This window comes from Siniperca chuatsi, linkage group LG10, assembly GCF_020085105.1.
Source record: "Siniperca chuatsi isolate FFG_IHB_CAS linkage group LG10, ASM2008510v1, whole genome shotgun sequence".
Lineage (NCBI taxonomy): Eukaryota > Metazoa > Chordata > Actinopteri > Centrarchiformes > Sinipercidae > Siniperca > Siniperca chuatsi.
The window spans coordinates 6,303,811-6,318,156 of record NC_058051.1 but is presented as its reverse complement, the minus strand read 5'-3'; the positions used below and the strand labels follow the sequence as shown (position 1 = coordinate 6,318,156).

Sequence of the window (14,346 nt, the reverse complement as noted above, 5' to 3'; positions counted from 1 at the left end):
TGACTTGCATAATGTGTTAAAGCTGGAATGGTTCATTATGTCTATAAATTAAGGTTCATATACTGTCAGTAAGTGTAACATCTTGAGCAAGCTGGGTGAGTAAGCAAAGAAAAAATGACATGTATTGGATTGATTTTAAGTAAGCTCTTGTTTAAGGAAACAAAAGAGATGAATAGGACTATTTAAAATGTTAGGCAACAAAAGAAGATCAATCACAGGCTGTCACTTGAGATGTATTCTGATGCCAAGAGTGAACTGTAATCTGCCTCAGCTGGATCTGTACACACTCCACATACAGTATATCTAAATACAAAACAGGTCTTAACAGGGCCATACACACACACACACACACACAGGGATGCACACTAGAGAGACAAAGATTTATGACAGACACAGTTTAGAATAAACTAATAGAACAATTCACACTCTCTCCTCTCCTCACTTCTTTCTGTATTTTTTTGTCTTTGGCCCCCTGTGTCTCTGTGTGTGTGTGGAAGCCAGTCTCTTCTATCCTTGTTCTCACATTATGTTCCTCACAAGCTGTACTCGGCCAATGACCTCCGACTGTTGCGCTCTGCTGTGGTCTGTCTCCACCTCAGGCTTTAATGTCTGATTCTCTCAACAAGACTCAAGAAAAAGAAAAAAGATACACCACCCACCTCTGAAAACACAGTAGCACTTTTCATCACATCCAAAATTTCATAAGTGGCATGATTCAGTCACATTTGATGTCCAGCCTTATATTGCTAGTATTTTTCCCCACTGGGCTTCAAAATCCTGAGTAAACATCTCATGGTGTGTATGAGTGTGTGAGTGCACTACACATACAACAGCCTACATTTTCCTTTACATTTTATTGCGATGATGTAGTCGCGTTTCACATGGCATGGCCGGGCCTTAATGACAGAGTGTGTGAGGAGGCCGCACCCCAAACATTTGGCTCTATTATACACCAGCCCACCACACCAACAACCAATAACTGCATCTTAGTGGGTGGTGGAGGGTGGGGCTCAGTGGAGCACTGCCCAGTGAACCGTGCACACACACAAGCTCTGTCACACACAGACAGAAACATCTGAATGAACTCACAACAAGCAAATGACATAACCAGATCTGACCAAAACATTTTGAAGTCATTTTTAGTCCTCGATCTCAGTTAAAATGCCAACATCTGGAATGAATTTTAGTCTCCAAAGGGGGGAAATGAACAGCATTATTGGTTTGTAGAGTAAAGAGAGAGTTAGAATGTTGTTCATGCTTATATAGTCCACAGTTAGAAATCCAGGTATGGACAAGGGTGTCCCATGTCTCCTTTCTTGTGTTTTATAAAGACGTTGCTATACCAGGTATATACAGATTTCTTTCCAACAATTAATGGCAGGCAGCTTATTGAGAATATGACAATATGATTCAAAATTATTGTTTTAAGCTACTATGGTCTCAGTTTGGAGATAACTAAATGTACTTTCTAAGCCTGAGAACTCATAACCAGGTTACATTCTAATATCAACTTGATCAATTTCAGAAAGACTGTCTGATTTATTTGTACAGCCTTTAACCATTACCTGTAGGAGTCCCTGTAGCTCATTGTGTCATGACCCGAGTCTTCCTGGTCCTCCTCATTCACCTTGAAGCAGACCCTTTTAATGCCACCTTGCTCCACCTTGTCCTGGTCACAGCCATCCTCACAGGGGGCCAGAGAGGGCGGCTGACCCGGCTCATATACCGGGGGCTCCCCACCCTCCCCTTGGAGTTGAGTGGGCTCGGTGATAGACGACAAGAGGCTAAAGGAAAAAAGAGGGGGGTATTATTCCCACCTTTAGATTTAAAAACACATTTAACGAAATATGGCTAATGCTGCAAAGCATTACTTACAACACAAGTTTTAGCATTTAGTACAATATATTTTTGTGGTATATTTTTATCATTTTTAAATATTTCAAAATGTATTGATAGCTTTAAAAATATACAGTATATTGGAATTAAATCTTTCAAATAATCAATCAAACATACACATCTATTCATCCACACTGTCACACCCCTTCACAGACAGACAATATGTGTCTCTTTCTCTTGATGTTATCCTGGCCTCACTCTCTGTTCCTGTACTGGGCCCAGCCCATAAATATTTGGGGCCTGAAGAATGTTCCTTTTGTAAATCCTCAGCTTTAAACAAGGCAAAGGGCAGACAGACAAAGAGAGGCTGACGAAAAGCCTGGGGAGGCTGGTGTGGGGATAACAGCTCCTAGTTTTTTATGAAAAGATCTCTAAATGTCACTGTGAAGGCTACGAAAATAGTCTACACGCATATAAACACCAGTGGAAAACCAATACTTGATAACAGTACCAGCTGTTGCAGCTGAAAATATCTTCTGAATGGATATGAGTAAACACTTTTCTTTTTATTTGATAGATGACACTTGGAGGTAGAGATAAGAGATTTATATGGAAGAAATACCATTCAATAGGTAGAACATATTTATATTAAATTTCAAAACTTAGTAACACTTACACATCTATCTGAGCGACATACTGCCTCATCTCCCTTACAGCAACATCCAGGCGGCTGTACAAATGAATGTAGGCATCCTGAGTCTCTGTGTCTTCCTGTTTGAGCAGGAAGCTCAACCCGCCTTCCCCATGGCCACCCCGCTGACTGTCCATCAACCCCTCGCCTCCATCCACGGTCACCTCCCCGCTGCTGTCAGCCTCGTCCCCTTCCAGGCCAGAGCAGTTCCAGGAAGGAGCTCCCATGCTGGTCACACAGTGCTGGGTGTGGGACATGGGGTTCAGTTGTGCTACAGGAGAGGAGGGGAGAGGCAATGAGGATAAACAAGTTTGCAATAGGTGATTGAAACAGACTTCACTCTGACAATTATATCTACCCCAGATGTTCAAATCCCTATGAAGTAAAACTCCTGTCTGTTCTCCATTTAGACTTGATGAAAAACAACTTCTTAAAGGGTACTTATGCAATTGATATGCACAGCGAGAGCAGGATACAAAACTGTTTACTTGGGTTGAATGCCAAACTAAGCTGCAATAACCTGAGAAATCCCAAAACTGCAGACAGATTAAGTTCTTGCAATGAACCAGAGTGGGAATTATTAGTACACAGCGTTTTAACAACATTTTATACATTTTATGTACATTCCACACATACCTTTAAAACACAGTATGGTGCTGGAAGAGGAAATTTTGTATCACCTCAGGTAATAAGCCTCGTAATTTCATTCTGTTTCTGACTGCAACATTAAAGTTGTCTGTCACTAGAGAAAACATCATCTTCAAGCCGGCAGAATGCATACTGAAAAGCACCAGAGCTGAACATCTTGTCAGTACAACTGCTAGGCAGATGTCTCACTTGGAGCTGGAGCTGAGAGCAAAGATGAGGACGAGGCACACTGGAACAATGCATGCTAACTGTCTGCTGTCTAGACAGCTGTGTTGCATTTTCATCTTTGCTGAGAGTAGGGGGAGTTCAGCAAGCAAGCCTAAAGACTCTTAATTAATATCAAGCTACGTCATAATATGGTCTGGCCATATAGACAGAAGACAGGGTACTTTCTGCATCTATGGATATAGGATTTCTTAATAGTTTGCCCTCTAATTGAAATTATTCCTTGGCGACAACATTCCATTTCCACTCAATCTCTCATTCTCTTTTTCTCTCCCCTTTGACCTCTGCAGCAGCAGCAGCAGCATTCAGTGAATGGCACACATTCCTATGCTGCCTTGAGGCACCGTCTTTGCTGACATCATTCATTCACTTCTGATGTCAATAAGATGAGTATGGCCAGGGGCTAATGGAGTCTTAATGGCAAACTACTCTTAAAATTTACTATGGGAATCCTTGTTGAGACCTTATGGCTACAGTGGGAGGCTGGTGTTGACATTCCCTTCTCTGTGCTGCAGGATTTAAATGGTCAGGGGGGGCAATTAGTCAAAATGATCATTAAGCTGGTGTTAAGTAGGTTAAGCTGTATTATCATGAAGGGGATGGATCTCAGTGAAGTACTTAGTTTAAGAAGTGAATATGTGACAGAGATTGTACTAATGTTCAAAACTTATTGGATAGAGGTGTGTGTATGTGTGTCTCCTCTACCTTGGTCAGGATCCAGGCCAAACAGGGAGTTCTTGCGGCCAAAGCGGATGCTGAAAGTCCTGCCAGCAGAGGTAGCGCTCTTGGGATAGGAGACCTGCATGAAGTTAACGTGGCAGTTGGTGGGAACAAAGTCCATGCAGCCCAGTGGGTGAGGGCGAACACCGGCCTGCCTGAAGGAGGGCCACGCCTTGTTCCTCAGCTCCAGGGCAAACTGGGTGAAAAAGGGGGGAAATTATGGGGAGCAGGTAACCGACATATCTTGGTGAAAGCACACCTACATGACTGACAGCTATAATATGTGTAGTGTGTGTGTGTTTATAATAAGATGATTTTCACTTTCACCACCAAGGCAAAACATGGTCACTGTAGCAGATAAGACATGGAGATACAACCCATAATGACCCAAAATGTAATGTAGTCATCTTCAAGTTTATTACAGACTTCCCATTAATTGAAGAGTTCTTACTGTCTTGAGTAATGAAAAAAAAAGTTTAAGGACAAGAGCTTGTGTCAAACTATTATCATCAAATTTCTTATTAGGTGTCATGTTTTACGAGTGTATATTGATGAGCTGTATTTCACCATGAGGTTGTATATTTGATAATATTTATGAGTGCGGTTAATAGACACACAATAACACAAGAAAGGCAGTGTTCGACCTATTATCACATCCCACCAAAAAGCATCTAAAAGCATTACAATGCATGGCTGTGAGTAGTTTAATGCATCTGGAAAATAAGAGCCAGTAAGAAATATATTGACGAAGAGAGACAATATATCTTTATATAGCATTTCATACTGGTATGAATGATGATTTTACCTGACTTGTATATCAGTGTTATTCAGTCACACATGAATAAAGAATTTTCAAATTGTGTTTTTATGAATATATGAATGAGTAGGGGACATTCCGCTGTGTAACAATTTACATGGATCTGATAGACTGATTTCTATGTGTTCAAGAGAGTGTAGAAAAGTGTCTTAGTACCTGCTGATAGCTGCTGATACGCCGTCGGATACTCTCCAGCTTGGTGTCACAGATTTGTCTGAACTCGTACTGAGGCATGGTAACTACTCTGTCGCTCTGGGAGATGAGCTGGCTGCAGTTCTGAACAAAGAGGCTGTCATCACTAGAAAATGCCTCCAGGATCTATAGAGACAAGAAACATTGGTAAGGATGGATAACTCCTACAATAAAAGTTTAGAAACTTAATTTAGTTGATTACAATAGAGTAAAAACATAATTCCTAGTAGCAGCAAGTGTGTTTTTCGCCTAGCTAAATATTCAGCTTTCCAATACTAACAACCGAAACCACTAGTGAGGCCAAAAACCCTTTTGTCATAATAGTACAAGTTGAACAAATATCTGTGACCCACAAATTGGTGAACGACCAAGTTCTGATCTTCTATGATACATGAGATGTGATATTTTGGAGGCTGAGAAAATGTGAATCATGTTAACAGCTGTTATACAAATTAAAAGTGGCAATGTACAACATTTAGCTACAAACTAATGCAAGTATGACTTATACCCCTGTGGTCCATTCTCTCCTCAGCATCAGATTTTCAACTTACTAATTAGCTTAAGATAATCAAACTTCAACTCATTCTCCCATTACTACCTTAGCAGTGAGGCTGAAGCAGCCTTTGGGCTCCACCATCTTCTCCAGAACGTGGCTCTTGATGCCGGCTGTGCTGACGTATTCATAGACTACGCCGTGCTCCAGATGGACGTTATCTACCGTCATACTGACCAGAGGCAGCTCACTAGAGAGGGAAAGTCTGCCCAGTCGGTAGTCTGTTGAGCACAATTGTCACTTGTCAGTATATAAGCTTTGCATGCATTCAGAAGTCATTCTATTTATTTAAGTTAAGCTTTTATATACAAAATGAAGAATGTATTTAATATATGCTATTTAACAAACCCAATGTTTAGCATTGGGAATTCAGAGAAAAATTATTTTTCCAGAGGTAGAGCTCTGGCCTAAGATACAAATACACTCTTACAAAACCTCCTAAGCTTTGGAAGTACAAATAATAACATTGGCACTTGTAAAGGTACACAGTGTACTGCACATCTGTCAAGTGTACTTACCCTGCCAGCACTGTAAACTATTGTATACACACTGTCACAGAGTGTTACTAGATGACATGCTATGACTGTAACTACTGCCTGTATATAGCGTGTGCAATTTTCAAACTGATTTTCCATATCCAGGGCAAAATTACCTACTGCTGAAGCCACTATTTACTGACACAATGACTATGAACCAATTCAGAGGTCATCTGAAAATAGCAATTTAGGTGGATAACATTCTGTTATAATGTTTTTGGCAGAAACATAAAGCCTGCAATCAATCTACACAGACAGTACACTACAATATACACTGTCTTCACCTTTTCCATTGGTGCCATTCTCCTCCTCGTGGTCAGAGCCATTCTCCACTGGATAAGGCCTGAAAGGGCTCTCCTCCTTCTCACCTGCACCTCTTTCTCTTTGTAGCTCTTCCACATCCTCAAATGCACGATACACCCACTGACACTGGGTGAAACAGATGAAATAGAGTTGAACAGTCATATTAAGTATTACTGTAATGTGCAAAAAATCATTATTGAAATAAAAATTTGACAAAACTGAGCAGTAACAGGTATAAGTGAGAGAAAGTGAGAGAGAAAGAGGACGAATGAGGAAATTGTTAAATTAAGCATTGTTCAAGTCATTTTAAACCAAGCTGTAGATGTGGGTGCACTTTATACACAGAATTTGAAGAAAAGAATCTGAAGTATTTCTATATGCCCTGTGGACATGGACACTTTTCACCTGACAAGGCAATCAGGATTGACTGTATCACCCCAAACTCGGCAGTGCAGTCAGCCACATCAACAACATGCTGGTAATTTATCCTGATGTTAAATGAAGCAGCAAACATTTACTGGAACAAGGCCCAAATAAGGCTGCTCAGCTGAGCCTGTTCAAGGGGATTTGCCAAAAGAGTAGGCCAGGCTAAACAAAACAAAACAAAACAAAACAATGTGCTATATACAGTAAGGAGGACATCCTACTCTGACTGCAAAAATACTGCCTGGAGCTATAGATTGCTGCTGTAGGAATATCCAAACAACATGGAGTGCAAATACTTGTATCCAGTTATGACTCTATTTGAAAAAAAAAAATACTCTGCCATTGTTACTTTAAACAGAATTCAACCCAAACATTCTTGTGAACAGGAATGGATGAAAATTCAGTGGAAAGAGGCAAGTCGTTTATTTGTTGCTTTGGGCTACTTTTTCCACTCTGGGCAGGGTTGGACCTTGAGCTGAAAAAATGTTCAACACACACTACAAGTGGCCTGCAGCGACCAAGCGACAGCCAGTAATTTATGTTTGCGATCACTAGGCCACCCACTGTTGAAGCCAAGAACGCTGATGAAATGATGATGAAACCACTTTGGTATCATACAGAGATGAAAAGTTTTTAATGCTTTTTTTTCTTTTCAAACACAAAGTTACTGTAGCCAATTCAAGCTCTAACTAATATAATGCTGTTTTATGTACCGTTTCAGAACAGGAATGTCTGGGTCACTGAGGTTCTCAGTTAGTCTGTTAGCTCGTCAAATGTGAATTTAGTGAGCTGTCCCACATTGTTGAATCTGGTAAATTGCCTTAAAAAGCTACAGCTGATACTAATCATGCTACTTTGTGGCATTACTTAGTTTGTAGTATAAATAAAGCGCTCAGAGAGTGCACTGCTGGTACAGTAAGCCATAACAACACACACAAGGACTGTAAAAACTCACGGGACACCATGTACAGAGTGGGATGATGTGCTGGACTGTGTGATGGGCTTGTGGGAAATTATTTTTGAGTAGTGAGTAGAGTGTATTTCTTTTAAAATACTCTCACTAAATACACTACAAAACCCGCTCTGATGAAGAAAAGATTGTGTGTTATTGCTTGTTTTCAGTTGTCCCCTCACCCCTTGGGGAGGCTCCTGGTGTGTGTGCTGCGCGCTGAAGTGCTCCAGGACCTCTTGGTAGTCACTGTGGTTGACATTGTTGCCGTTGACCTTCAGGATGACCTGGCCGGGCTGAAGACCCGCCCCGACCGCCTCCCAGCCTGCAGTGGGTCAACACAGGATCACAGGTCAAAGGTCAGAGGGTGATATAATTACAGTGGAACTGTATACAACACATTAGGTTATTAGGAAAACATGAAATTTAAGTCGCTAAGGCGTTAAAAGTGCAGTACATGTGTCCCCCATATCTAGGAAAGAAATCTTCTCCAAAATGCTCATATCAAAGTGCATGAGTTCATTTTCTATGGATTTTTAATATCTCGCTTTGGACTCAATTCCCATGCCTGCACATAACCTCACCCCTTTTGTTCCTCCAGGAAAATAGAAAATTACTCGGTTCAGTGCCGTAACACGCTGTCCCAAGCTACTAATGGCTTTACAGCCTGGAAGTCCAATCAACACCTCTATCATCTTCCTCTCTGCTCTAAAAATACCATTGCTGGCATCACTTCCACCCAGGGTACCAGCAATTACCCAACTCCAGGGCTACTTGACCTATGCATGGATGACAAACAGGGGGACTGATTTAGGAACAGAACAAAAAAACTACTGGAGACTCTGAATATCAGCTGGAAAAAAATGCTCCTCATACAGGCAGAAGTGATACAAGACACTAGGAAAGAGAGAAAAGGAAAAGGAATGTGGAGAGGTAGGAGAAAGGAGAAAAATGATAAGAACAGAGAAAGCGGAGAAGTCGCACTGCCATAATAAAGAAAAGTAAAACCATTAGATCGCATTCCTTTGTTGCACCAACCAGCAGCTCCTCTTCTCGCTGTTTTTGTGTGTTCTCTCCTACTCCTGTCTGGATTACACATTAGGAATGAACCCTCATTCAATCTCTAATTTCTAGTCTAGGCAGTACAAACATCTGGAGGTTGTAAGGAGACAGCAGGAGGAATGAGAAGGTAGAGCAAAAGTGGGGGTGTCTTTTTAGTTACCTGTAACACTTTCAGCTCTGATCACAGAGCATTGTGTGCGTGCACATGTCTGTGTGTGTTTTAAAAGTTGAGTTTGGTCTATCAGGGGTTTGAACCCTGACCACGGGTTGTCTGGCTGACAGGTGGCCATAAAAACCTAATAGAGGCTCACTAAAAGCAGACTGTAACAGGTGGTTAGAGGCTAGAGTTACCTCATCTTTCCCTTGAATTCACCCAGAATTATTTTTCTTCCTGACACCGTAAACACTTTTAAAGCATTTACTGGCACCGATTCTGCAATAGCAAGGTCAAGTTCTTACAAATCTGTTCACAGATCTCCAGTGTTGGGGTCATAAGAAAAATATATGTCACTGTAAACCACTCACCGGAGTGTCACAACTAGTAATCAAGGACCACGACTAACAGAATATAAAAACACAAGTTTATATAATTATTTATAATTACAATTAACACAGGAAAATCTTTTTTATTGGATTTATTATTATTAAAACTTAAGTAGTAAGTCTTTATCTTGCTAGGTATTCTCCACGTTACTCAAAAGAGGTAGTAATACTGAAACTCATTCACCACCCCTGAAAAAAAGCCAGGTATTGTGGTGATCAAAGTGTCTCCAGGGGTCAATCAAATCAGTCACTCACCTTTCCTGACAGCGTGGACATGAGGAGGGGCAGAGCCACAGAGTCTAAAGGAGAGGCTGTCTGGGTTGTCAGGGATCTTCACAATCCTGAATGAGAAAAGACCAGTGAGACCAGTGCGCCCAATGTGTGTGTAAACGTGTGTGTTTGAGTGTTTGTGTGTGTTCCCTCACTCCTTGGCCTTGGTGGCAACCAGCAGCCGGAGGGAGCGTCGTATGTAGAAGGCCTGGCTGATCATGGTTTCCACCTCTGAGAAGGGCCTGAGGAACAGCAGGTCCTCATTGATGGTGTAGATCTTCCTGCCCACCTGCAGGCCAGCCATCTGGATGGACAGACAGACAGGAGACATAATGCTGTTATTTTTAGGTTGTAGTTTGTTTCAAGAGTTTCAGGTAGGGACCAGATTAAATTCATGAATTACCTCCGTAGTGTCACAGTGAGACCTAAACTGTGTGTGGCATTAGGCTCAGATGAAGTATTAAGGTTTTTACCTTACTGACTAGTGTGTAGTACCCAGAATCAAGTCCCTGTTGAGTATATGTGCTTCCATGGAGCATGGAAGAAAACAAACCAAAACATAGAACAGAACAGAGAAAATCAGTGTGTACTGCTCCATATTTTCACAGCCTGTTCAGTCTTGTCATGTATTTTCCAACAAATGAATAGGCTTTTTATGGAGGGAGTGCATATCAAGATTGGCTACTAGATATGACTAAGCTGCGTGATATTTACACCTGAGTCTCCTGCCTGCTGCCTGTTGGATTTGCACACATTTCCAGATTGAAGGGTTACTTTCAATTTCCAGTTATGCACGTGTGAATACAGAGATGCACTTTATTTACATTTTTCTCTTAATGTGGCCACGTGTTTCTGCCTGCAGCAAGTGGTGGTTTGAGTTATCAGATCTTGCCTTTTTCCTTGAATTAAATACAATCTGATCAGTCAAAGTGTATGTAAGTATGTGGAAATACAATAACAATTGCACACACAAATATGCATGCTCACAAAGTATCAAACATCCTCAGCTTTGCACAGTCAGATATTAGCTTCTAAAATCCCTTTTCAAATGATAGACACACAGCACCACAGCCTGCTGCACGTCATTGAATGTAGTCATCTTGCACATCTTCAGTCACGTTGTGCGAATAATGCTGCCTCTGTGTGTTCTCTGTGTGAGTCCAGTGTCCTGGGCACAGATCCGGTGGGGTGGCTTGGCTGAGCCGGGCCCAGACACTGGATAACGGCCCAGGATGGATGTAGACGAGTGGGAGGAGCCACAGCCATCTGAATGTGGAAGGATGTATGTGTGTGTGTGTGTGTGTGTGTGTGTGTGTGTGTGTGTGATTATACAGCATGGGTGCCGGTCTGCCGGTCACGTGACTTTCTTTAATAGTATCATATAGTGAAAGAGCTCTGTGTGTGTGAGTGTGTGTCTCTCAGCCCTTTTCAGAGCACCATGGGAATCAGCTGAGCTTCATTCACTATGCTGGCACACAGGCAGTGTCACAACTAGCAATCTTGTTATTGTGGGACCCGGGGGACATGAGGTATGATTAACAGACTAAGAGGGGGAGAGAGAAATGGAGAAAAGAGTGAGTGTTTACTGTGGTGGAAGCAGGCAGAGGGGAGTAAAAGAAAGATTATCCAGAGAGTGACTGAGGAGAAGAGCAATGTGGGGAAAAACTGTAATGAGTAAAATAACAGAAAGCGATGAGGAAACTTGAACCACAGGGACACGAGAGAAATGTTTGTAAAATGAAATGGTGGGTAGCAAGAAAGTTTGCCAGATGTCACCTGTCCAAAAACCGTTGGCTGACATGAAGCAAAGGTGAAATCACAGGAAAAGAAAGGAAAATAGTCTTACATTAGTTCTAGCATTAAAGGTTGGGGTATACGATTCTAATCCAATACAGGTCTTTTTGTCAAATTCAGCAAATATCTCCTCACGGTACGCTAGCTGTCTGTTCAGTGTGTGCACTGAAAAAAAATTTGGTGTTTGTACACAGCCCTGGCTCTGTAAATGCTAAACAAACAAAGTGGCTCGGACCAGGCCACACAACACTATTCCATCCTTTCCAGCCATGATTTGTGTGTCATCAACATTCATTGACTTACCCATGGACACTCAGCTTACTTTCTAGTTTGCCAAGATATGCTGTTGTTGTGATGTTAGCTATGGTAGCAGGAGAGTTGTGAGTATCGCTGTCTGGAGCTGCTGTGCTGGCTCTGGGAAACTGTCTCATCCTCTCTGGCTGTTAGCTTCGCAGCAGCAACTGTAGGGACGGTTTGCTAACCCACAACCTAGCTAAGCTAACCCACAACCTAGCTAACACTAGGATGTGTCTAACACTACTTCCTGTGTCATTATTTACTCTAGATCATGGTATTTGTCATTGTATTGGATTTCTCCAGAATCGCATACCCCGCCTTTAATGTGACATTGTGACTTTAGTTTTGTCAGGTGTAAAACAACTGCTGACACAGTAGCCACAGATGTAACAAATGTCATTTTTACAGGCTGCTCCTAAACATAAAAATAATACTACAGCATGATTTATTAAAAAGAAACACAATAATCATGCACGTTTTAAATGCTTTGTCACAACCTAATCTGCATTTTAAATTGCTCTGAATGAGCAAAATGGTGTGTGTGTATTTTTTGCAGAGGTGATGTGAGTAAGCATGTCTAATGGCTCTACAGTCAATCAGAGTCCTTCCAAAGGGAAAAGAGGCAGACTGACAGCAGCCGTCCAAACAGTAGACAGCCATTACCTACTGGAACTAATGCCCTAGGGCAGGAAGGAGAAACAGAACAGTGTGTGTGTGTGTGTGTGTGTGTGTGATCATTACCTCAGCATGTGAGCCCCTAGTGACAGATTTCACCACAATGGCCTTGTTTTTCTCCTCAATCTCAAAGCCATAGTCTTCTTCCTCAGGGTGGATCTAGCACAGAGAAAATCACCTAATTACTCCCACATTTACACTGGTGACTGATTGTTAAGACTTAAATGTCTTTCACTGGTTTAGCATCATGAGTAAGCAAGTAGCAAAATAATTGTCATGACATATATATTCATATTCATTTTATTTGCCGCACTATGCTCTGCTGCTGTTTCGAACACCCAATATCATGTAATTTGTACATCTTATACGGCCGACTCTTAATCAGAAGTCAACTGCATGGTCTTGCTATAAAAAGTAATTTGTTCGTATTTGTTGCAATAACCCGATTGCTTCTGAGGAATCATTGAGGTTTCGTATTAAAAAGGTGATACATGGCTCTCTTTCTGGTCGTATATATATATATATTATATCCACGCATTATCGTAGTTTCAATCTTGCTGGTTTACAATTCGTGATTTTCATTGCGTGTCAGGTGTCTCGCTTCTAAAGATGTTCTTTCCTTCTCATATTCTATTCCCCAGTGGGGCGAGGCTTAGTTAAACGCTGTCATCACCAAACACATTAGCCGGCTTCCATTAGGTAAGCTGCTGGGGCCGTCTTCCTGCTGCTCGAGCCTGATAAGATGAGGATCTCTGCTGTTACATCAGAGGAGATGGCTGTGGTAAATAAAGAGTTCCTGCACTTCACTTCAATAATAGCCATGAGGGAGGATTAGTTCTGCTAATTGAGAAAAAATAGTTTTCAACTTCTTGTGGAAGGCCAAATAGCATGCCTACTTCACACTATGATATGAAAAGCGCTGCTAGTGATGCTTCTAGGTTCCCCCAAAGATAATGGACTTAACTAAACAGTTAACTTTTGTTTGTTTTGTTGTTTCAGTCTCTGGAAACTAAAAACCACTTGATCCAGAACAATGTACACTGACCTTATTTTATGTGCCCAATAAATATACATCAGTTATATACCGTTTTCATAATGAACAGGCTATATGCTATATGACCTATTGCATAACTTCTAATGACAAAAAACATTCAGACCATGTTGCTGCTTTTAGTGTAGAAAAATGAATTACAATATAAGTCTCTATTCAGACCATGAGGACATGTATGCTGCATGTTTGATGATGACCTGGTAGGATAAATGTTGCCTTTTTTTCAGTCCAATGAGGTTTTGGGAGCTTTAATCTGGTAAGCAGACACTATTTTTTTCCATTACTGAATCTATTATCTTATACCTGGCCTAAGTATAGGATGGGATGTCCACAACTACTACTATTTAACTACCTTTTTGCATGTGTGTTACATGCATCAGTGGTGTATTTTATGTCTCATCATGCATTGAACTTTCTTTTAAAAATTCATAAAATTTTAGAAACTTCCCACAATTTCGCCGTTTTGTTTACAGTAGATGCTTCAACCAATTTTACAAGACAGGGGTAGGCAGTCTTTAAACATCTCACTCCTGATTTTTGTCCCTTCACTCTACTCTCCCTGCAGCTGTTGTCTCATGTCATGAATGATGATTGTTAAATGTCAATGTATCACCAAGGATAAAAAAAGAAGGAATGTAAATGTGCAAAAACTGAGATACTGTTGCATTTCACTTTTAATTAGCCTCTGCGCTATTAGATAAAGGAACTAAATTAGTAAAAAAAATATTAGGATCTGAGACGGAGTCTTGACTGGCAAA

The 14,346-nt window shown here is 41.1% G+C and overlaps 1 protein-coding gene across 1 annotated transcript in view; it reads right to left on the bottom strand.

The window, feature by feature from the left end:
* Nucleotides 1–14,346, bottom strand: part of prex1 (phosphatidylinositol-3,4,5-trisphosphate-dependent Rac exchange factor 1) — an 84,469-nt gene that overhangs the window by 16,381 nt on the left and 53,742 nt on the right. The window contains exons 17-26 of the mRNA XM_044211210.1: nt 12,604–12,696; nt 9,927–10,075; nt 9,757–9,842; nt 8,082–8,221; nt 6,503–6,647; nt 5,728–5,903; nt 5,094–5,255; nt 4,106–4,316; nt 2,513–2,798; nt 1,566–1,784 (exon numbers count right to left, since the gene is read on the bottom strand). Coding sequence (XP_044067145.1) covers nt 1,566–1,784; nt 2,513–2,798; nt 4,106–4,316; nt 5,094–5,255; nt 5,728–5,903; nt 6,503–6,647; nt 8,082–8,221; nt 9,757–9,842; nt 9,927–10,075; nt 12,604–12,696 — 1,667 coding nt within the window. The remainder of the gene's footprint in view (nt 1–1,565; nt 1,785–2,512; nt 2,799–4,105; nt 4,317–5,093; nt 5,256–5,727; nt 5,904–6,502; nt 6,648–8,081; nt 8,222–9,756; nt 9,843–9,926; nt 10,076–12,603; nt 12,697–14,346) is intronic.